The sequence below is a fragment of the Pagrus major genome, chromosome 21, assembly GCF_040436345.1.
Source record: "Pagrus major chromosome 21, Pma_NU_1.0".
Classification (NCBI taxonomy): Eukaryota; Metazoa; Chordata; class Actinopteri; order Spariformes; family Sparidae; genus Pagrus; species Pagrus major.
The window spans coordinates 4530138-4555218 of NC_133235.1; the positions used below are offsets into that span (position 1 = coordinate 4530138).

At 40.5% G+C, this 25081-nt stretch overlaps 1 protein-coding gene across 1 annotated transcript in view; it reads left to right on the plus strand.

The window, feature by feature from the left end:
• The window catches only part of LOC141016475 (cadherin-18-like), a 165690-nt gene that overhangs the window by 37578 nt on the left and 103031 nt on the right, over positions 1-25081 (plus strand). Inside the window, exon 2 of the mRNA XM_073490861.1 lies at positions 23488-23782. Within this exon, the coding sequence (XP_073346962.1) occupies positions 23488-23782 (295 nt within the window). The remainder of the gene's footprint in view (positions 1-23487; positions 23783-25081) is intronic.

A 25081-nucleotide genomic window follows, 5' to 3' on the forward strand; every position in this document is an offset into this window, starting at 1 on the left:
GGAGTCGTACATGGATCCCACTGAACCTGAACATGCATTGCCTCAGGACCAGGTCCCAATGGCCAAGAATGGCACACCTGAGCAATCAGACCAAGGGCGTAAACAGCCAGACTCTAGTGCAATCTTAGTGGTTCAGCTAGACTCAAACAAGACTCCTCCTGATGAAGCCCCGTCAATCTTTCAGGTTGAACCACCTTTTCAACGGTTCTTAGGCAATCTTAAAGAAAGGGGGGTTGCACGCAAGCTCTACCTATCTGCTACACTTGAAAACGAGCTTGAACATGAAGCACTCCTTGACACAGGTGCAGACGTCACCCTGATGTCACCAACGCTTTTCAACAAACTGCGAACAATGGCACACCAATCCAACAGGAACTTAAAGCTGCAACACTGCTCACTTGAAGTCCAACCATATTCGCCCACAGGTACTACCTTGACCACTAGGGCATTTATTAACTTCACTATGGGATCAATGAACCTCGTCCACCCTGTGTACGTGTCCCCCTTTGATTCCATCCCTCTTCTCATCGGTAAAGATCTCCTCAACCGATTTGAGCCACTGATTGACTTCAAACGCTTGAAGATTTGGGCACAGGTCCACCAACCACTGCCTATAGATCTTTCACATCCCACTGAAACTCAGGGCTATGTACTTGAGCCAGATGTCTTGGCACCTGGTGCCTTTGATGAAACTCCCTGGCAATTCAATCCTGAATCTCTTCCCAACCCTCCCACCCTTGGGGTTGGTGTCGTCACTCAAGCTCAGGCAGTAGCCAATGCTCCTGCCAACTCTTCAGAACTGAGACGCTCTGGTCCTGACTTGAAACACTTGGATGACGCACACACTTCCCTGCGCATTGTCGAAAACCTCCTTGTACGTGTCTCCGACGCTCTCACTTCACATGCGTTCGTGGAGCCTCAGAGCCACAGGGGGGTGATGCTAATGCAGGCCCATAACTCTCCACACGCAGGACATAGAGGAGCCAAAGCAACATATCAGGCACTCCAACAAGTAGCCTATTGGCCACACATGCAGGAAGGTGTAGCAAACTACATCAAAGACTGCTCGATTTGCCGTCAGGTCCAACTGTCAAACCTGCGTCCCAGAGCTTCCTTCCCACGAAGGGGCCACAGAGCCTACTATGACCAAAAAGTGTCCCATGATAAAATCCAAGTGGGGGACAAAAGGTGGTACTACACCTCTGCTCCCCTGACGAGAAAAGACAACCAAGACACCAGAAGGCTTGCCCATAAGCTTCTGCCCCAAAAGATCAAAGTAAACAAAGGTCAGGAAGAGCAGACTCTTAAGTTGGTCCATCGCAACCAGATGAATCCGCACAAAAACCCCATGGGACTTGACAGGGATGCAAACTTCTCTATTAGGTCATAAATAAGGATAAAACCCTTAAAGCACCTGAAAGTGCCCATCGCGAGTAGAATTTTTTTTGTTGCCAACAAAGGTCACTGTTGTTCCAGTCGTTTATAAAAGTTGAATTGAGAAACAGGCTTTGTAAATTAACCTGCTAAATTAACCTGCTTAACTAAATACAGTCATTTGATTCACCCAAACTCATTGATTCAAAGTGGGGGTTAATCTAACACGTTTGCCCTTTAGTCCAAAGTGTATAATAAATTGATAGAGTAGAATCAAAACCAAAACTCTGAGATTGTTCGCGAGGAACAAACCAAACTGTTGATCACCAGCTGTCGTCTACACACAAAGAAAGTGTTTGTCAAGCTGACAGACTCGACTTACAGGTTGCAGCAGTTGTGGAAGTTCACTGTCACTCAATCAGAAACGAATAGTTCAGTGCAGACCTGAACAATTCATTGGGGGGCTCCTGAAAAGCTATTGTTGTAAGAATATTTTGTTTAATTTTGGATTTTCTGCAGTCCATGTTATCAGCTTATTCACAGTCAAATCGCTATAGATGTAAACTACAAGCTGAAATCCCAGACATCAGAGCACAGATCAACCAACAACAGCAGGTGCTACAAACATAAGCCAGTCGTTGTAGAGCATCATTTGGTGGTCGAAACCCACAGTGAAGCTCTGAATAAAAACTCGCCTTGCTATAGTCAGAATTAGAATCAGAAATACTTTAGTGATCCCTGAAAGGATCTTGCTTGTGTTACAGCTGCTCCCATTCAGTCTTAGAAAATAAGCAGAAATGTACATCTATATGAACGGTGTAATACATATTTACGTGAGTAATCATTCACCTTTCAGTCATGTCGGTTGATTATCCTCACACACAACCTGTCAGTTCGTTATGACAGGCACGCCGAGAGACATTAGATCCTCAGTGAACAGCTCAGCCATAGATAAGATTCTTCTGCATCTTATCCCACTGTTTCTGGTGAAGGAAATTTTACCCACCATCACCAGAGAACGTTATCCTATACATTGAAAATTTAGCTCCATCATTTGGACACAAATCAACGGGAAAGCAAAATCAAGAAATCTAAATTTCTCCACAGACACTCAGTTAGAGCAAACACTCTTACTCGAGTGCAGTGATCAGTTAGTGATAGCGACCCTTTTACAGTTAGTTGACGACAGTTACTAACTTTAGTATAGGCCCTGTAACCCTATAAGATTAGCACCTCCTATTAACCCTTAGGAAGAGTTAGGGTCGTCAGTATTATTATCGGCTTCTCTCTTTTCTTTTGATATGTATACGATTTTTGTTATATAATAGACCTCAGCACATGATAAATACAAACACCAACTCTGAACATGAAGTGTACCAGTTCAGTTTCCTCGACGATGGACATCATGACTTCATCGATCCAAAGTTCCCGCTACTACGGTCATTCAGATCGAAGTGGGGGATATGTAGGAGCACATGGCTGTGTTCCTTTATATCTTTGATGTGAGGCCCTGTGTTTCTTATCACCTCTGTTTTTCTGGATGAAGCAATTCTACAGGAAGAGGGGCGCCATCTTATCGCCTGGCATGAGAGGACAGTGTTTTTCTTGGTTGTAAATACTTCATATGAAGACACTTTTAATTAATTTACAACTCAAAGCCTTTGGATGAACCTCCTCTCCCTTGCAAGCACACATATCCTCTTTCACAGGTCATGGGGAGGCCTCTGTGAAGCTTACCAGGAGGGACAACTGGCCATCGGAAGGTGTCAATACAGAGTCTTTATATATGTAAATTAACTCACATCAAATGTTTTTCTTTCTTTGTTTTAGAGTATCTCTCTCTTTACCTGTGTCTCTCTCCTCACCTCTAACTTCTAAAGCACACATTAGCTTTTAAGAGAACACTGGAAACCTTCTGACTTGTTCTATGCAAACACTTCAGGTCTGAATTACGACTCATCTGGTTCCTTATCTGGGACCACATTCCACACCAAATGGTCTCTGTGTTCCTCCAGATTTCAGACCATTTCTAATTAACCATTAAGTCAGGATCTCATTCTCTTAATTCCAACAGATTAAGGGTCAGTAAGAGAAGCTCATAAAACTGATCTTTCTCCCGTTTCTCTGTGATGAAATTTGGCTAAAATCAAATTTAATGTTTAATTGTGTCATGTGTTTGGTGGAACCACAGTGCCCTCCAGTGGTGAGTCCGGGTACAAAGAAATTAAACTTTCAAGATATCTATGTTTTAATACGTTTTCCTGATTAAAAGTCTGTAATATGTTTCTTCATTTACAGGTATTAGAACTATAAGAAATGCTTATATATGTGGTCAGATTCTATCAGTTCTACTGTATCTTTAAGTGTTTTCATGTTTGATCCAGTGTTAATTTCTTTTATTCGTTCAGCGAATTTAATCAGGTCATATTATTTCATTAAGTCCATTTATTTTGCCATGGTAAGGTCCTGAGAAAGGTGAAGCACGATCGCGAAACATTAAATTGGTTTAATTTAATTTAAGTTTCGTAAGTGTCGAGTGATATGATCCACAGTGAACTCGCCTCCGCCCCTTAGGAACCGCCTGCTGATATGGACTACAAATACCAAGAGACAACGGCTCACTCACTCTCTTGCTGTAATCTCTTGCTGTAACCTCTTTTTAAAAGCTCTCTTCTTCTAAATTTTTCTTAGCTTTACTTTAAACCTTTACCTTTTGTATTTTTGCGACACGCTCTTAGGCAGAAATCTCCGCACAATTGACCACGTGCGATTTTTACCTCAATCTTCTAATTTGAGGACGCACTAATTCTAAGTGCTTTCGTTTTGTTAAGTATCGTTATTTTACTCAGTAGAAGTTAATTTGACTTAATTCGTCTTGTTTTGAGTAATAACTGAGGACTCGCCAGGCCAGCGTTATTCTCTAGTTATTTTCGTCAAGAAAGTTGAATTAGTTCGATCAAAAGTTCAGAGTCACCACTTCAGGCAAGAAGAAGACTTTTTATTACAACAACCAGCTTTGTGCAGTAATTGCCTGCATCAACAAACCGTGTGACGGTTTGCAACAATAGACATTTGCCAAGCCAAGACCGGCTCGCCCCCAACGCTCACAAGCGGTGCCATCCCGCTGGGCAGTGGACCGGGACCTTCCTGCCGGGTACTGGACAGACTGCGCTCTCCCTCCGACACCTGGACGAGAGAAACCCACTGGGAGACCGGACGAGCTGCGACATCCATCCGGCTCGAGCGGCATCTTCAAGCCGCAGACGATCCGCGACTCAGCTCCTTCTCCTGGACCGACACCTCAAGCCGAGGTCAAGCTATCAGCTCCGGAGAGGTCCAAAGTGGTGAACATCTCCCAGTCTTCAGGCAAAGTAGGCTAAACACCCACGCACACTGCTGGAGTCACACGCATGTTCTTGAGTTGGTGGTGTCTCTTTTCTTTTGATTCATAGTAATCTTTAATTAATAAGAAATCCGGTTAGGTCTCGTTAGTGTCAAAATTACTATAGTAATCTTTGAATGCTTCCCAGACTCGTGACTTTACCATCCGCTCATCTCCATTCATTCATTACCATGATCATTTAGTCTCTACATCTTATGTTATCATTATTGTTTGTTTGAATCATCCTTTCATTTATTCACCTTGATTTATTTAGTAAATAAACATATTTAACCGTGCGTCGTTGTCTGTGCAGGTTTGTTTTAATGTGGAGAACCGATGGATATGTGTAGAATCTCACTGCTTCATATATGAGATGAATAAATTGATCTGAAATTGATTAGAATTGATACAAGTTAAACTTGTCCAGTCGAATTTGATTAATTACCTCCGGATTATTCAAATAGACAAAATAACGGAGGTGGTGCCCCATTAACGAGTGTTTATTATTAGTGTATCTCCTACACTGAATATAGCTGTTCATGCTCATTGTACTGTATATTGTCTAAATGATAAAAGGTATACTATTTTTGTAGTGTTATTTATTTACATGTGTTCCAAGAAATGGAATAAACAAGAGTCTGAACCTAATTCAGTTGTTATTATTAGTGCATCATGTAAAGTGTAAGAACTGTAACGGGTTGGTTGTTTATGCTGGTAAAGAAAAGTGTAAAGAAAAGGCATTTATCATTTTCAAGACTTTATTCAAACAAGTTAGAGATAATGCAAAACAAGGAGTAAATACAGAACAACAAATAAATAGGTGTCAGGCAGAGTTCCAGCACTTGATGTGATTGGTCCAAACGTAGTCCTTGAATTCTGGCCTGTAAAGCAACAGATGAGCAACATGATTAGATATTTTTATGGAACAGAGCTCGACTGTCCTCAGCATACTGTGAACATATACACTTTCAATGGTCAATACTTTAGACATTCCTGGACAAAACTGTACAGATGCCCCAGTTTATATGACGTTTTTTTTTTTAATTTTATCAAATTTATGCTTTTGACTTGTAGTACCAGCCCTTTGTCTTTCTTTACAGTTTTCTACCTACTGTGTTTGTTGTTATGCACCAAAACACAAATTCAAATTGTGAAAAACTACTTTTCAAAAAATGTGATTCTGATTAGGGCGCTTGTGTGTCCAAGTTACATGCCTGGTCAATATACTGTACCATCACAAATAGTTTAGTTGTAGGTGGTGTTTATCAGAAAAATGCACATGTAATGTTCGACTTTAGATACCTGCTCATGTGCAATCCTTTGAGCTTGAAGATCTTTTACTAGACGTATGTCATCTTTTCCGAGAACATCTGCTCCTTGACCTGTTGCACACCCACGTCCACGGCCTCTGCCTCCACTTCCTCGGCCATTGCTTGTTGCCCTCCTGTTGTCCTCTCTGACGTGATGATGTGCTTCACACACATCGTATTACCATGAGTATTATCTGTGAATCACTGAGGGTAACAAAAAAAACACTTACACTTTCAAAATAATGTCTGAATGCTAACAAAGCTAGCTTGACAGCTATCAGTGCTATCAATGGCTATGTTGGTTGTTTACGTTCAATACGATAATATTAGGTGTTTACTTAAAGGCGAATGAGACATAAGGTAGCTACTTGTAGTAAGATGTTCTGATGAAAAAGATGCACTGATACACTCCTCTTCCCACCGCTTGTGAGGACTCGGCACTCCATCGGTGGTATTCGACAGTCGTAGGACAGTGCGCATTCATGGTTTTGGGGGAGTGGCTTTGGAGAGGGGCCTGAGTGCAGGGGGCGGGATTTACTGGCTGAATACTTTACCTATCTAGCCTGAGCTTGACGGCTTTTCCTTCTTACCAACCCCGGCTTTAATAGGGTAAAAGCCATGAAATCTAGTATAATCATGTGACCATAATAGGTTCCAACTTAACAATGCATCCAAGCAGTTTTGGTAAAATGTCAGTCTCTTCAAATAATTGGCAAAGAAATAACAACAATGACAATATCAAAACATTATATACAGTACCAAATTTACTGAATGTTGGATGATAGTTGTTAAATCTACAGTCGTAAAATAATGCTTTCAGTAAATTGCATGGCCATGTGAATAGAAATGACCAAGGAGTACAGACCACAGCTTAGATGTTATAAGCCATATAAGTGCTTTATGAATGACAGTGACCAGAGATTTAAAGTCAGAATTTTGACTTTTCTTTTCTCAGAATTCTGACACCAAAGTCAAATTAAAGTGGATGAATGATAAGGCATTAATGAAAGGTTAAATTAGTGAACAAACTATTGCCGACAGTTAACAAAAACTATTCAAAAACGCAAAAAGGGGAGTACTCAACTAAGATCAATAAAAGAAAAGTAATTTAAGAATTAGCTCTGCATCAACTCTCAGATAGAACATATGGTTATTTCCTACTTCTTTCTGGTGATGAATGGGCTTCCTGGAAAGAGCTGAGCATGGCGAGCAGACTCTGTGATCGTTGGGAGCCACAGTCATAGATAGATGATAACTGCTGTACAGTAGGTTCAGTGAAGCAGCTGGTCTCACTTCTTCAGGATGATGAATCCAGGCTCAGACAAAGCCTATCTGAGGCCACAGAGGAGACTCACAGCATGTGTGCTCTTGTCTTGTGTCGAGTGACAGGCTGCAGAGTTGGGATACATGGAACCAAAACTGTTGACTACAAAAAAAGGAGAATTACAAAATTATTCCTTATCGCAAATGGTGAGCTTGGCTTGTGACTTTTTGGAATCTTTGTAGTCTTTCTTTTCAGTTCAGTCTGGAGCTTTGTTCACCTCTCAAAAAAGTGAAAAACAAAAACCATCACCCTTAAATGCCTGTTGGCCGCATGGCCAAGCATGGGGGCTTCACCACGGAAAGCCTGAAAGGGTGATGAGCAAAAGCCTAGAGTCAGGACAAGAACCAGAAGCGACAAGGGAGTGCGCCCAGTGAAGCCGAAAAAGAGCTGAAAACAGCGTGTGTTGTAAAATGTTATGGTCTAAAGGCGTTTGGGAAGAAAGAGGATCTTTGACTGATTACTCATTAATTCTTTTTACTTAAAGGGGAGTAATTTGATTTCCAAATAATATTTGTATTATACGCGCTTGCAAATTGCAAAGTCATTTGTTCTGTCGTCAATATACAGATGTTTCTTCTTTTTATTTTATTTTTCTACTTTTATTTTATCCAGCTGACTTTGCAACAACCACCAGGTGACACATGTGAGTGGTCCAGACTACAGTGAACACATCAGGGCCCTGAGTTTCTCTCTCCTCCCACTGAAACCAGACATGCTGTTTTATTTCCTTATTGACTCAATCCATATCAGAGCGTGAGTCGAAGCGCATTAATTAGAGGTTTACTGTGTGTAAGAATCAAAATTCTTAGTAGTTTGTTACGCCGGACTGTCTAAAGTGAGGGTTAATTTGAAAAGCGCGCGTCAAGCATCCTGTGTGAACGGTTTAACCTGTTAAAATGAATGCCTAAATGAAAAGCATGAGGTAACGCCACACAGCAGCACCAGTGTGTCCAGCCTGTTAGACAATTACCATCACACAGGTGCTGAGGTGGAGGTGTCTGCAGGTGGCCAAGGATTTACAGCCAGGGAACAAAATATTTAAAAAGTGCATCTGAAGAGAGAAGAGCAGTATATGTGACAACTGGGTGTTTAATTATATTAATAAAAAATCTGCTAATGGTGAAACCCAGCCAATAATAGCACCTAAGCCACATTATTACAGTAATCTGACTCTGACTGATAAATTATTATATATGACATAATTAGATAATCAATACTGAAACATCAATGTGTAAGCACCGTATTACCATTGTTGCTGCTGGCGGTGGAGCTAGTTTGAACTACTTTAAATACAATTTTATATACAGGGACATCACATTAGTCTGAGGGGTCGTGAGATGATTAACAGGAGAGGAAAAAGAAAAATCCAAATTCCGATCTGTTTTAAAGTATTTTGACTCTTTCTCTGACCTTCGATTTTAAGTGAGATATTGGATCATTTCAACATTTATTGAAATTAAACCATGTGCATTTTAAAAGCTTGAAACATTGTCCAATGTGTAAAATATTAAAAAATAACTAGTAATTAAAGCTGTCAAATGAATGTAGTGGAGTAAAGAGTACAATATTTCTTTATGAAATGTAGTGGAGTTAAAGCATAAAGTATCATAAAAAGGAAGTACTTGAGAAAAGTACCTCAAAATTGTACTTTTGTACAGCACTTGAGTAAATGTTGCCTATTTAGTTACTTTCCACCACTGATCATAACCTGTAACATTCTAAACACAAACAGGAATAGTTACTAAATGGGATGGAAAAGGCAGAGCATTTTAATTGACCAACTTATTACAAGCAGGGCTAACATTGACAAACTTGACTAAGATGTCAATAAAAATGTATGCCTGGTTGGTAGAAGGTGGATGACAGTGGATGGTTCTTGCATCATACTTGCAAAAGATCTTGGTGTTCTTGCAAACGAAAAAGTGTATTCCCCAAACCCCTGAACACACCCTCATAAATATAAGGTGGGAGTAACTGATGTTAATTCTAGCTGTATATTAAATAAGCAAACATTATTATCTAACACTCTGTAACACTTCCTCCTCTTCTTATTCTTCCCTGGGCACCAGAGGGCTTTGGTCTGAAATGATTGCCGATCAGCTATTATTCTTGTCACATTTCAGTCACAGGTAACTCCAGCGTGTTGATGCTGCTGGGTAAGTCTAATTAAGAGGAAAAAGGGTCTACTTAATAGGTCATGTAGTTATGTTGTTGTGGGCTTTTTTGCAAGATTTAGAAATAATACAATTAAAATAGTATAAGTTAAAAAATAGTAAAAGTTAATAGTTTTTAATTTGTTTCTCTTCCCTCATTTGTGGTGCCCCTCTGGATGGATAACGCCCCTACCATGTGCCTGTACTGCATATGCCACGGGCCGGCCCTGATAAGCAGGTCTGTCTCTGTGCTGTGATGTGTCCTAAAACTTGAAACATTTCTAATTCAGTGTTTGAGTTAAAAAAAAAAAAAAGAAAAAAGAAAAGAAGAAAAAGGATACTTCAATGATATAAAATTAGTTTCTCTAAAATTTTGCTAAAAAATGGGAAGTTTGAAAATGATATATAGTTGGTGGGTGTTACACCGATCAGGCATAACATTATGACCACCTGCCTAATATTGTGAAGGTGTCAGGCCTGGACTAGAAAGAGGACTCGGATGCAGAGGTTTCGCAAATCAAGCAGGCTTTTATTCTGTAAATTCACTTTTCAGCTCTTAAGACAGAGTGATAACAAAAAAAGGCTATCAACTCTAGACTATCTGAGAATACTAGGAACAGGAAAAAATAAAATTCCAAAACACAACAGAAAATCACTCCAAGGGGAGGAAACAAAAAGGCTGAAAACTGATCTACTCTGACGAGGAATATTCACTATGAAAATTTAATAACAAAAAGCGCTCCAAACGGAGGGAGGTACAAAGGCTATAAAATTAGGCTACATTATTTCTGAAAAAAACTATGAAAACAAAACCACTCCAACAGAGGGGAAAAAAAGGTTACCAAACAAGGCTAGCTTAAACACTGCTCTGACAAAAATTACAACACAAAATCACTCTACCTAAGAGGAGACAAGGAATAAAGAATACCAACTTAGATGCTGTGGACAAGGACGAGACAAGAACTGTGACCATGGGGCTGGAGGTACACGAACAAACGAGATACTCTGGCACAGGACAAAGGGAGACGCGGACTATAAGACACATGAGGGTAATGGGAAACAGGTGGAAACAATCAGGGATCAGGGGAGACGTCAGACCGGTGACACAAGAGGAAGGGCAAGTGACCTGAAACGAGAGGAGAGTTACTTTTCAAAATAAAACATGAAATTCACAAGACAAAAAAAATCCCAAGACAAGACACCCCTCACCGCGGTGTGACAGAAGGTTCTCCTTGTGCAGCCAAAACAGCTCTGACCTGTCAAGACATGGACTTAAGACCTCTGAGGGTGTCCTGTGGTGTCTGGCACCAGGGCGTTTTATAGTGGATCCTCTGGGTCCTGTATGTTGGGGGGTGGGGCCTCCATGGATCAGACCTGCTCCAGCATGTCTTACAGATGCTCGATCAGATTGGGATCTGGGGAATTTGGAGGCCCGATCAACACCTTGGGCCCTTTATTGTGTTCCTCGAGCTGTTCCTGAGCAGTGTTTGTGGTGTGTCAGGGCACATTGTCCTGCTGGGGGGCCACTGCCATCGGGTAGTGTTGTTGTGATGAGGGGGTGTACTTGGTCCACAACAGTGTTTGGATGGGTGGTGTGTGTCAAGTGGCATTCACATGAATGCCAGCACCCAAGGTTTCCCAGCAGAACATCGCATTGTGATGAGATGATCAATGTTATTCACGTCACCTGTCAGTGGTTTTAATGTTGTGGCTGATTGGTGTATATCCAAGTTGCCTTTCTTTAGAAGAGATTTTACTCAAGCAGTTTTAAAATCAGTGGGGAAGACACCAAGCTGTAGGGAGTATGACGGAAGTGGATCAAGGGAACGAAATGTAGCAGACTTCAGTTCTGTTTTTATTTTCCTTTGTGTTTCAGCATCAACTAGGTCAAAACACCTTGGGGTTTAACATATTGCATGCTTAACATTTTGAACTGTGCTTGCCTAAAGGCAGGAGTCCATCCAATGCTAGGAATGCCTACATGTAGTCCTGTTCAATGAAATCATGCCTACTGCAGTTTTCAGTTAGTTTGGAGATTTTCTCTGTCCTCAACAGCATGATGAAACTTACAACTAACCATTCCCTGTAGGCCAACTTATCTTTGTATGAATGAATAAATTAACAAATTCCTAAGCATTAGTGTGCATTAGTATGTTGGTGTATAAACTTTAGGTCCATATTTTCCTTAAATCTTTTTTCTTTTATCATATTATTTGTTTACCTCCCTCTTCCTCCAGCTGGCACTGAGCACATGACAGACTGCAGTAAAAGAAAAAAAAATGCTTACCTGCCATAAAAGCTTACTTGGCAGACAGCCACAGTTATCAGATGTAGACACATACAACAACCCAGCACCTTGGATTGAAAGGTCTGAGAAAAAGGATTGTGGACTAAACGGTAAAATCAATCATGACCAGGGCAGTCAGAATAGGCACTTGTATGTTTCTGCCATTTGTTTAGTTCTGTTCAGTTTGAATTTATTGACAGATAATCAGATAATCCCCAAGTTAGTTTTTTTTTTTTTTTTACATATAAGGTATTTTAATTGGTAATTCAGTGCAGAACAAAAAGCATAGTAAGAAAAGAAAAGAAAAAGCAAGCAATGCAAAAGTTGTTAAACGTATTGTACGTACAGTAAAGACATATGAATAAATTAGAATAAACTAAAAATAATAGACACACACCATATCCAGACCCCTCTCTAAAGGTATTTAAGCTTTTTTTTTGGCATCCGGAGAGCACAATGTTAATTTCCTGATACAAAACCATCGGAAAGCCAAACACACTCAGTGTTATTCTTCGAATTTGGCTGTCAGAAAAGAAAAGGTCAGTGTTTCTTACAACAGAATGTAGGTTATCCTGTTGTGGGCATGAATGTGAGAGTGTACAGTTTGGACTGATACGCTGAACTAAAACCACCATTTTTACACATGCTAGTGACAGAACTCTTGAGATGGCAAAATCAGTGTGCCAGTTGGTTGGTCTGCCACTTTGCTCCAATCTTAATATGCCCATTACCAAACAGCAGGTTAAAACAGATCATGACTAGCTTGTGAACATGATGGAGTATTCAGCAACAAGAGTTGGTGAAGACCAATCTAAAACTAGAGTAATTGTTTCCCATACATACAAACAGCAGCTACTGAGGAGGAGGAGGAGGAGGAGGGGGAGAGAGGAGAGTGTAAAGAGGGCTACGTTTTATCTCTGATCTCTTCTGATATCATTTTGCGCTATGGACGCTTCATATCGTGGTCAATTAACACACCTGCTAATAAAACAAAAGAACGGAGACAAGCGGGCTCCGCCTCATAACTTTAGAGACTCAAGTAAAAAATCAGCTCAACAACATCGGGTAAATGTCAACACTTGAAGCAAGCAATGCTGAACACAGAGTCAGTATCATTCCTGCAGATTAATGTTGCCTCATGCAAGCATTGCACGCTGACGTTACAGCAAATACAGTCAATTGTTGTGAAAATGTGAGTAAACACTTGTCTGTGAAATAACCAACATTTTGTGGATCCATGTTGATATAAAGACAGTATGCATTCCTGATCCAACTGTTTTCTTCATCCTGGCTCCAGGCCTTACTGTGCATGAGGGGCACCGTGATGTGGCCGCTGTCATTCAAAGACGATCGACAGATTCCCTCAGAGATATTAAAAATTATTTAGATAGGATTCATAAAAGATAACCCACGAATTTAAGTTATTTTATCACTGAAATAACATAACATTTAAGTAAATTAGCACTGTTTGATAATGCAAATTAATTTTAGAAAAAAAAGGAGAGTTAAGAATTAATAATTGGGAGAATTAATTAATGACAGTTAGCTAGTTGCTAGCTAACACCCAGTGGATGTCAATGGTCACTCAGTGACGTGTGATAGCGATCACACAAAATAATAGCTTGTTTGTCAAATCACATCGTTGTAAATCCCAGGGGGGGCAAGGAAAAATATGATTGGCCTCCTCACTATATCACTGTAAACACAACTACCAGTGTTTGCAGTATTAATGTAGTTTTTCTTATCTGGCAGGGTGTTGGAGTGTGTTAGATCTCGAGTTTACCCGTGTTCAGAAGGTACTGGACCAGCTCTCCGTTATAAAGGGTTAGGTCCCTGAACCTACAAGGTGTTAATTTAATGTGGATTTAAATAGGGACTGCTTAAGCTGGTAGTGAGGAGACTCGCCTAGCTTCCTACTGCCTACGTCCAAAAGTCTACCCTGCTACCTCTTGCTTGGCACCTGGCTTGAAAAGCCCTTGAATCAGATATGGCCACCAGCCACGCCTGTTAATGACAGCTCTCCTCTAAATTATCTGAGCACTTGGTATGGCGCTAGGATGAATTTTATGATTGAATTTTTTGTAAACCCTAAGGGACTATTTCAGTTTGGTAGGCTAGAGTAACCTTTAAGAACCTTCAAGATATTTTGCACACTTATCACCTACTGTGTAGAGATCTCAACTCTTTTGACACCCCCTTCTTGAGATTGGCACTGCTGTGGTAGTCCTTTTTTTAGCAAAATCCAATTTCTTCAGAGCTCTACCCACCCAGAGTCCTGAGGTTGTTCTTTGTATGGTGACCACCCCGTAGACAGTGACCAATCTGACGTAGGGTGGCAAGTGCTGTGTGCACTTGGGTTAGGGTTAGGGTTAGGGTTGCTGGTTCCTGCTCTTCTAGCTAGGAATCAGCTTAAGCTGCTCCACTCCCGGGATTCTCTTCTTCTTCAGCGACAGGCCATCTACTCGTGCGCCCTGTGTTGTATCAACCGCATACTTCACAATCTTTGAGGACACAGTGAATTTGGCCTCCTGGAACCCAGAGTCGCTGCTTTTCCAATTCCTTCCGTGTCGGTAGGGTGCCTGAATGGCCTTACCATGCATGCACCGCCTGCACCACTCCCTGCACGAACGCTTTTGGGACCACCCTTCCCTTGGGTGTCTCGTCCCACTTCTGCATCCTGACCAAGACAATTTCTCTCTGCTGCATGTAGCGATCCACTTCTTCTTTGAGGGTGTGGTATTCCTTGCTGGAATTACACCTCATGAAGAAGCTTGTTACTGCTGGATCCCAGGTGTCGACCCCATCTCCCCTCAGGAGGATACTGCATGGGAGCCTATGGGTCACTCCCGATGCTTCAGGTTCCTTTCCTTGATCTATGCACCAGTTGAATCGGGGGGGAACTTGTCCAAACTTCATGCCAGCAAAGTGAACAAAGAACTCCAATGTCCAAATTATGAACCACAGTTGGTTGGTAAAAATGGTTAGTCCTGCTTGTGCTCTGTTATCCTTGGATCCAACTGCGAATCTCTTGAAGTCCATTCTGCGATGATAGGCTGCTCACATACTCCGTCTGGTGGGTTAATCCAGGGTAGGAGAGTGGAGGAAGAACATTGTCTCCCCTGTTGCTGCGTTTTTATACTCTCTCAGCTGGCCATCTATTGCTTAAGGGGGAGATTTTGCTTACTTCCTTATAAGGCTGCGCAGCCGCTTCTGGTAACACAATGAAATACTGGTCAACTGTTGTTCCTCTTTTTTTCGCAAACTTATTGTGACTTCTCGACCTTTAACCCCACTTCAGCTTGTATATTACTTTTGTCTGATTAATCTCTTCATTTGATTCTGTAACCATTTCTCATTTTTATAACTTCATTGTAACTTCATTGTAACCATGACAACAATCATTACACATCTGATAATTAATACAATACACTAATAGCAGAGCTCTTATATATTTCTTAATCACCTGTTAGAACTAGGTATAATGTCTTTTTACTTGCCAATGGTATATGGCCAGTGTGTAGGGATCTCAACTCTTTTGACAAGTGTGTTACACCACCACATTTGATGTCCTCTTCAAGTTGCTCTTGAGAAAATGTCATGTAGTTGTCTCCTCCAAAGTATTATATCCATATTTGATTTTAGCCCGTGCAGACGAGTCAGATGAGTTTAAAAGACTGGCTCATCACACCTCATATGTACTTTATGTACTTAGAGTCCCTCTGCTCCCAGCAGACACAGAAACCTCCTGGAAGGCGCATTTTGAGTCAGACTATGGGCGGCTGTGGCTCAGAGGTAGAGCCAGCGTCTTGTTACCGGAAGGTAAGTGTCCTTGGGCAAGATACTGAACCCCAAACTGCTCCTGATGTGCTGGTCGGTACCTTGCATGGCAGCCACCGCCATTAGTGTATCAATGTATGAATTACTGTAAGTCGCTTTGGACAAAAGTGTCTGCTAAAAGCCCTAAATGTAAAAATGTAAATGTAAATGTGTTGCAGAGAAGTGAGCATGCTAACGAGCCAGCCTTTCCTGTCCCTTAATCCCACTTTGTACCTCAAGAGACGATTGTCCGATAGGCCCTGAGTTTTAGCTGGGAGTACACAGGTAGCAAATTCTCTATCTTTCTCAAGCTCATAGCTTTTAGTGTAATAAACAAAATAAACTCACAATATGACAAAAAAAAAGTACATATACATACATATATTTTTTTTTTTTTACATCAAAATAAAACTCACCAAGATGGTCTGTCTTTCCACAATCACCTCTGACTTGGTCAAAATAAATCCTCAGTTCACAGAGTAAGATGTAAAAATTACTCCAGCTCTACACAGCGTTTTCACGCTGCTGATGCCCAACACTCACTTGCTGATCTGCTTCTGAATGCTTCTCCTGTCAGAGCCACTGTACATCCCCTCCATACTGTATCTCCTGTTTTCAAACTGACCTCTGTTGGTCTCAGAGGCTGTGTTCAGTCCCAGTCTGGTGACCAGCTGTGTTCACTGGGAAGCAGCTGAGCCCTGTTGGTCATGGCAACTGTGTCCGTGATCCAAGGCCTTGGTTCAGGCAATTTCCAGTCATTTAATAGGGCCAATTAGCTGCACAGCTAACTAAGCTATCTTTCTAATGGCTGCTAGATGCTACAGCCAAAGACAGCAACCAGCTATGCTGACCCCTTTAGTTTTGGAGCTACCTACAACAGTTGGTATATCTAAGTGCTATATTAAGGCAACGGGACTTGAGTTTGTTGAAGATGTTTCACCTCTCCAGTTGCCTTTTTGTAGCTATTAGATATACCATGACCTGGATGACGGAGAGTATTCAACAGCATATTCAACAGTTGGCCATTTATTACAAAATCCTTTCAGCAATATCTAAAATTTAAAGGAATTTGTTGACACAAAGAAGCAGGGACTTAAGAAACAAGGTACCACTGTATTGTTGATTGTTAAGGTATTTGATTGAAGTGATTGACCTTTAAACAGCATTAACTGACTCATAGAGGGAGTGTCAGAATTCATAATGTTATCGGTTTCCTCTGTCGGGAATAATTGCCGGACTTTAGGTTGGTGTTACACAGAACTTTATGTGCAGTCCAAAATATAAAACTAAGAGCCGAAGCCAACATGGGAGGTTCTCTGCATCCTGTTCATATGCATATTGCATATGTTCTCTGCACATGTGTGTGAGACTGTCTGTGTGCGTGTGTGTGTGTGTTTTGGAGAGATCAGTCAACTAATCCCTGTTAAGGGAATACACTTGCTGCCAAAAATTAAGGAGAGCTGTGGTGTGTGCATGCATGTGTGTGTGTGTGTGTGTGTGTGTGTGTGTGTGTGTGTCTGTCTGTCTGTCAGTTTTTGTGTGTTTGATGTCTTGCCAGGCGAGTATGTGTATATATGTGTGTGTGTGTGTGTGTGTGCGTGCGTGCATGCGTGCGTGCGCATCCCCTCCGTGTTCTCAAGCGTGATTCTGTATGAGCTCAGGTTTCTTGGTAAGCACGGCACCACAGCCAAACATGGCATCATCAGTCTGACACTCGACGTCCGACAAGCTGTTAAAGGCTGATATCTGTTTGATGTATTCATTCGTTTAGCTCCTCACACTCCCAGAAATACATCACATCTGGGACCTCTCTCTCTCCTTTCTCTCTCTCTCTCTCTCTCTGTCTCTCTCTCTCTCTCTCTGTCTCTCTGTCTCTCTCTCTCTCTCTCTCTCTCTTTTTCTCAGAAATACATCAGCAGTGACTATGTGATAGTGCCTGGAATATTGTTAAGATGGAAAGACACTGATACATATCCATGAACCATGAAAATATGCAATATTTTTGATAGTAAGCTGGTAAATCAAGGACTTTGAGTATTCGTATTTAGTACATGCTTTTAAAAAAGGAATTTACGAACATTTGTAAACCTCATAGGGCTAGATGGGGCTATAGCTCCATTAAGTAGAACAACGTCCTAATTGTAGCCCCACCAAGAATTATAGGACATTTGACCAGAAAAAACATAGTTTTAGTTATTCGGCTTCTTTTCCCCACATTTTTCAATCAACTCAGTCCAATAGCACCCCCAAACATGTATCGTCTGTAACACACTTAATATTATTGTTCATCTTGTTGCCGTCTGGGGAAAATTTAAAGAAGTATCCACTGCTTTACCACCAGATTAGAATAGAATAGAATAGAATAGAATAGAGTTCATATTGTTACTCCAGCAGTATATTTTAGTAGACCTAAAAATGAGCTGTAATCCTGGTTGAAACATGTAGTCAAAAATGCTAGTTTTTTGTTCAGTGAAAATAACAAGGAAATAAAATATTTATGGATGATCATATCAAGACAAAAACAAGAACAAAAACAAAATTGAAAGTAAACTTTGAAATTGATATGTTGAAAGGTATTTAAAACTGCTATGAGGAACCAACTCCTGTCACCTTTTGGTGGTGGGAATAAAAAAAGCTGAAACAAACTAAAAGATCCTGTCATTGAACAACCAGCCAAATAAAGATAACCTGACACCATTTGTAAATATTTATACCTGCTGCAAAAGTCAACAAAAAATGCTTCAGCTGTCTTATAAATCAATATTGTTACAGGCTGGACACACTTGCTGCGTGAGCTGTGCGTGTTCTTGGTGGAATGTCTTGCTTTTCATTTCGGCATCCATGTTAACAGGTTAAAGCAGCCACAGTGTCGGCATGACTAGCACATCTCACACGCGTATCAAGTAAGGCTGCAGCAGCATGTCATCTACAGATTCTGAGTCTTGCTTATTTTAACCACGACATGCGCGTGTATCCCAGCAAAAATAGACCTGAAAACGACGTGTGTACAGACACATTGACATCATACCAGCTTTCTGCCACAGTCTTTATGTATGCATCTGTAGCATATGTCACTGACATTAAGGGAATACACACAACAGGTGAAGGGCAGTTTTTTCCTCTGCACTCTCTTATTCTCTCTCCCTCTCCCTCCCTTTCCCCCTCCCGCTTTCTCACTCTTTCAATGGGGGTAAAGAAAAAAATCACGTCATCACATCATATTTATTGATAATTAAATAAATAATAAACACACACCAGAGTGGCCAGCTCTAGGCTAGAATAGCTACAGTAGCACCAAAATAGGTGTTGTCCAAACTGACAAGGGCAGCAAAACGGGGTGCCTAGCCCACCAAATCAAAAGAAGATGATTGTAACATAGCAGCAAAGACAGGGCCACCCAGTGCATGTGTGATGTGGAATCTCATCAGCTGACAATCAAACAACAGCAGTTGGAATTCAGGATTCAAGATTATTTTAATTGTTATTATGCAATGAAAGATTGAATAAAATGTGTGTTTCTGTTGTAATTCTCTCAGCTACATAACACACAATAAACAAAAAATAATCTAATAACTAATAATCAAGTCAGAAAAATAAACAATGGTGCAGTGTTAAGGATGAGTTCAGGAGTCAAATCAGAAGAAGCTGCTCTGTAGTCTGGTGGTATGGCAGAGGATACTTCTGTATCTTTTGCCAGATGGCAGCAGGGTGAGCAGACTATGGATAGGGTGGTTGTTGTCTTTAAGTATTCTCCTGTGGTAAAAATTGTATTAAATGTTTACACAAAGTGTAAGAGTTGACAAGGACATGACAGTTGCCTACCTTTTTCATTATATTTCAGGTCAACCATGTGAAATATGTGCTTATTAGCCAGTATTGTTTACTATGGTGTTGGTAGTCATGGTATTTTGTAAAACTGACTTTAGCTTCTTTAGCACAGTTTTGCTTTGAGTCAAATGCTCATGTCAGCATGCTTACATGCTCACAATGACAATGTGGAAGTCCACATGAAACTGAAGGCAAAGTGCTCTTTGCCTCTGCACATTTACGTTTTTTTTGTGAAAATGGTCAAGTATGGGAGAGAATTCCATTTAAATTTGTTATTTAATGTGTTCATGCATATTCCATTAAGAGGCAGGGGGTCAGCTGGTCCGGGGTCTACTAGTGCTCTCTTATCATCCTACCTCAGCCACGCCTCCACATGACTCAATTCAAAGCAGCAGGAGAATGGCTTTCAAATCGTGCTAACCGCTAATATTTACAGAGGAATTAACAGCACAGCGGGCTGCAGTTGTGTGAAGTCAGTAGAATGTCTGAGAAACCATCGCTGACAGAGAGCTGCAAATGTATCTGTTGTGGTAATAAGTTTGATAATATATACACACAGTATATCATGCTTCACAACTAATGCTTTCTGCCCTAATGTGAATAATCAAGCAAATGGTGTATGAGTGCCGAGTGCCATGCATTTAACTAGTTATGCTTATTAGTGTAACCTGATGAAAAGACGAGCTACTTTTTTTCATGTGGACGTGACTGATATCATTTTTTAAACGACAGGTGGTCTAAGTAAAGTGAACACAGCTATATTATATATACAGTGATGAAACATCACAGGCACAACATTATCTCCTAATTCACCAAAATAAGCCATTTAACCTTTTCTGTAATCTTTTTGTCTTCATGTAATTGGACACACTTGGATATGGGGGTTAAGGATAGTTTTTCTTTTCCCTTGCTTATTGTTTTAGAACTTGTAAAGAATTGGCTGCCTGACTTTCTAACCCTCCCCCAATGGTACCTTTCATTGCAACTAGGCTGTAACAAATGTTGAGTGTCATGTTTTAGGGCACTTCCTCAGACAGAGCAACATAGTGTTCCTTTACCCTTGCATATCAGAGCTCAATAATCATACAGTGGCAGACTTACATTTTACAACATCCCAAATATTCAAATAATTTGAATAGAACTGCTAGATACACCACTATGCTACACTAATCTCTCTTTCCATATTCCACACTCCTCTACATTCGACCCTCTACAATGATCAGTGTTCACAAGGGTCAGTGTGCAGCCATAGGACAACACAGAGGGCAAAGGCAAGAGAAAACCCACAACACTGGAACTCTGCAGAGAAAAGCCTCTTTACACATGTTCACGTTGTTGACGGAAGGATGCACTGATGTTCTATAAAGTGGATAAAGTATATCAAATCAGAGTGAAACCACCTTATCCTGTCTCTGCTCTCATGCTTAGTGATGAAGCTCAGTGTAGCATGTCCTGTAAATCCCACCAGAAGGGAATTAACCTGTTTAAATTAATAACCGTTGCTTCCTGCCCGCCCACACGCTTTTTGATTCATATTTCACACCCTCACAAGCCTTTGTTCTTCAAGCTGGAGAGACATACACAGGGGGAAATACTTTAGCCTCAAAATGTCAGTCGCTGCTCCTTCCTCGCCAGCTGCTTAGAAACACTGTTTTCATGCTGCTGTATTTTTATCCTCCTCCCCTCCTTTCTTTGTCTTCTCCTGTCTGCTCTTTTTGTTTTAAATGTTTTATATTGTGCCAGGGAGATGGATTTTCTTTGTCTTTATACTGCACCGTTGTTCAAGCTTGTTTATTTTTGTTTTTCTCTGTACAACTCAATGCATCGCGGAGTTTCATTTTATGGCACACACTCATAAGCCTCCTTTGACTTTGTTCTCTCCAACAATATTTTGGCCTGAATAAAAATCTGAATAAAATTCTCTACCTAAGAAATCCCTGTTCTATAACAGTGGAGTTTTTGTCTCTAGGTACATGTGCCTTTTTAAGGTTCTTTGATTTTGGGGTGAGCTAGAAGCTCAATAGTTGGGAGAGGCAAAGTGACATGATCAAATCCCCTCAAAAACATTTAGGAATCTGAGTGGACTTGTTGTGAATAAACAAGTCATTTTGCCACATATGCTCAAGCTTTATGAATTGATGTTTTTAAATACTTAATAATCCAATTACAGTATAATTTTTGTTCATGATATCATCAGACAGGGCAATTAAAGAGCTCTTTCTAAAAATCTCAAAGCTCAAATGTTATCTTTGTATCACTGAACCCTTAGCGACCTTTTATCCGCCTAATCATAGGCAATTAAGTGGAGTGCACATGCATCAAAGCGATGTCTCGCATTTTATGTAGGTTATAGGCATTCTTTATAATTAGGGCCAGAGCATTGGCGGTGCAAGGACCCTATTAGAATTGCTAGGTTTATTATTCTTTATCCAAATGAATTGCTTTTTGTGGGGCTAAACATGCTTGATAACTACTAACTTTAGATGTTTTATGATTTTTGGCCATGGATCGGCCCCAAAATAGCAGCCCCCATGAGAAGTTTCACCTATATGTATGAAAATCACTGCACATGTGAATCACACCTACATCTACAAAAAAAAAGTCTTATGATGCCATGAACTAAACCCAACAGGAAGACTCTTCCTATAGATTTAATCTGACCAACTTAAAATTTTATGGGAATTCCTCAGATCTTTGTGAAGAAAAATGATTAAATGCTTAAGTCTGTTAAATGCCTTGGCCTTGGTAATGCGGTAAGATGATTCACCATTAAACAAAAAGTTGCTGTAGCTCGATTACTGTACATCGTCAAATCTGCCCCAAACTTCACACATTACATACGAGTCCCAGTCTGAATGCACGAACATGCCAATAATCAGCTAAATCAGATTGCCACCTAGTAACAGGAAGTGTCATGTTTTATACATTGATGTACTCCTCTGAGCAGGATGACATGACCCACAGTCTGAAAACCTTTAAGACCTTGTTGATGCCGAATGTGACAATTGTGAGTTTTCATTCAACAGTTTTCCCCTGAAAAACGCATTATTTGCAATGTAACAACAAGTTATTGTTACTTGAGAGTACATTATCCAGTCTTCCAAAAATGTTACATTTGATCGGAGTCCTGGCCTTTACACATCTATATGCCTATTTGGAGTTACAGTGATTGTGCCACATACTGGTAACAGGAGGGTGTTCTCTACTGCCACATAGTGGTCACAGATAATCACGATTTTGGATGTGTATATTTTTTATGTTTTAGCTGCGACCAGCACCTCTATTGGTTGCTCTGTGGGTCCGTTAATAGGTCCTCAAACACGGTTTTCACCCCAGGAGGCTGAAATTTGGCATTGAGGTAGGGCTTGGTGATAAAAGATAGATAGAATTGTAAAATGTTAAAAAAGACGTGTAAACTTGTTTAAGCGGGATGAGTTGTAGGGAGCCATTTGATGTTTTTTTTTTCTGTTGTGTTTTTACAATTCCCAAGCTACTTCAGTTGTTTAGGAGAATGCTGCAACAGTGTTTTTGCGCTCAGCTCCAGAAATGTTTCATGGACTATGAAAATTCACCCTACTTTCTATCTGCAGGGGGACGCATAGACAATGAATGAGTTTACATTTTTGGTTGAATCCTTTAAACCAACTAAATGACTATTTATCAGGGTGTCTCAATTTCACTTTACCTGTTACTTATCTGCCTCTCTCCATCCTTAATTTGCTCTTTTTCTCAGTCTCCTCAGGATAGACTGGACGTCATCAAAAGTGTTCTCTCACACTACTTTTTCAATTTTCTGTGACAGTAATTTGTTACAGATACTGAACCTTTTGTACAACCTGTCATCCTCCAACACTCCTGCTTCTCTTTCCTGGATTGGATAGCTGTGCCTCTCATTGCCTACTCCTCACCATTAACTGACCACTCATCCTGACACGTGGCTATTACTCTGTATTGTAGACTTGTCGGACACTTTACTGCTCCCTCCCCCACTCATTTTCTTCTTGCATTCACAGCTCCACTCCAACTCTGACAAAGGCGACGGTTCTGTGAGATACATCCTGTCTGGCGAGGGGGCTGGGTCTATCTTCATAATTGACGAGACATCGGGTGACATCCACGCGGCCAAGAGCCTGGACCGAGAAAGGAAGTCCCAGTATGTCCTACATGCAAGGGCAATTGACCGGCAGACAAACCGCTCGCTTGAGGCAGAGTCAGAGTTCATCATCAAGGTCCAGGATGTCAATGACAATGCTCCAACATTCCCTGATGGACCCTTTTCAGCAACTGTGTCTGAAATGACTGATGTTGGTAAGCCAGAAGCCCTACACACCTTGTTTTACACACATACACTGACTTAGTCTGCACACACAGGTGTAACTAAAAACTGTTAAAATTGCTCAGTTATGTTTTCCATAAGCCATGATGGTGAGTTAGCATGCATAATACCAGAGGCCTGGAACTGACTCACCTAATAAGAAAGAGTAATCATTAATGTAATTAGTTACATCAGTACTTTTTATGTTATGGCATGTCAAATGTCTGCCTTGAAGGTAACAAGATCTACTAAGCAAGTAATTAAATCTTGCACAAACTAATATAATGCAGTATATGTAGGAATTCATTAAATACTAGACAAAATTAGACAACCATGTGTTTTCTGCCTATGCACTGAACAAATATATGTTTAGAGTCTTGAACATTTTATGACACAATTATGCTAGATACAGAGTAGAAGCTCCACCCCTTTTCAAAGCTAAGTGAAAAGCTGAAACATGAAGCTTTTCTGTCCATAAGCTTCATTATCATTATTAGCATTACATTACGTACATTGCCAGTAATGTGATTTTTGGCTTGACCGCAACAACGCTTCCAGCCCGACAAACCTGTTGACCAAGACAAGACAGTCCAGTAGAAATTGCTCACTGGCTGTTGGCCTTTGTTCAAAAATCATCTATGCAAACAGTTAATATGTCTGGTGGCGTTTCATTTTCTTCCGGGTTTTGGACATTCAGCTGTTAGTGAATGCACGTAGGTTATAGCACAATGCCCTCCACTTCCCACGCACAGAAGTTCGCTAACAGTGAAGACATGAAGAATGACCAAACTGGTGTTTGGGGGAAATGAGAAAGTGGTGGAAGATGATGCTTTTTATTATCATTGTACAGTATAGTGAAGGAGGAAGCTTAGTGGTGGTGATGTTAAGGTTGCTTGACCGCAGTGTAGTTTGTTTATAGACAAACGTTAGCTTTTTACTTCTGGTGCTTGTATTTACACTTCAAAAATCATAACAGTGGTGTTCATGTATGGAGATTATCTTGCTGAACAAACTATTTTTAGTTGAGGAAACCAGGATGATGCTTACATCTTGGTTAGCCTAAAAAATATCATCACCGCAGCACTCTATTTTCTATTTTTTTATTTATTCTTACAGCATGGAGCACTTTACTTTAAAAACTATTTCACTAATTTCTTTCTATGCAGTTTAGCAATGATGCTGCTGAAATAATACTGAGAAAGACGGACATGTGATGTGATTTTTTTTTTTGGAAATGAGACTCATGATCAACAAAATCTAAATGAGAAAAAAACAAAAATCACAGTAAATTC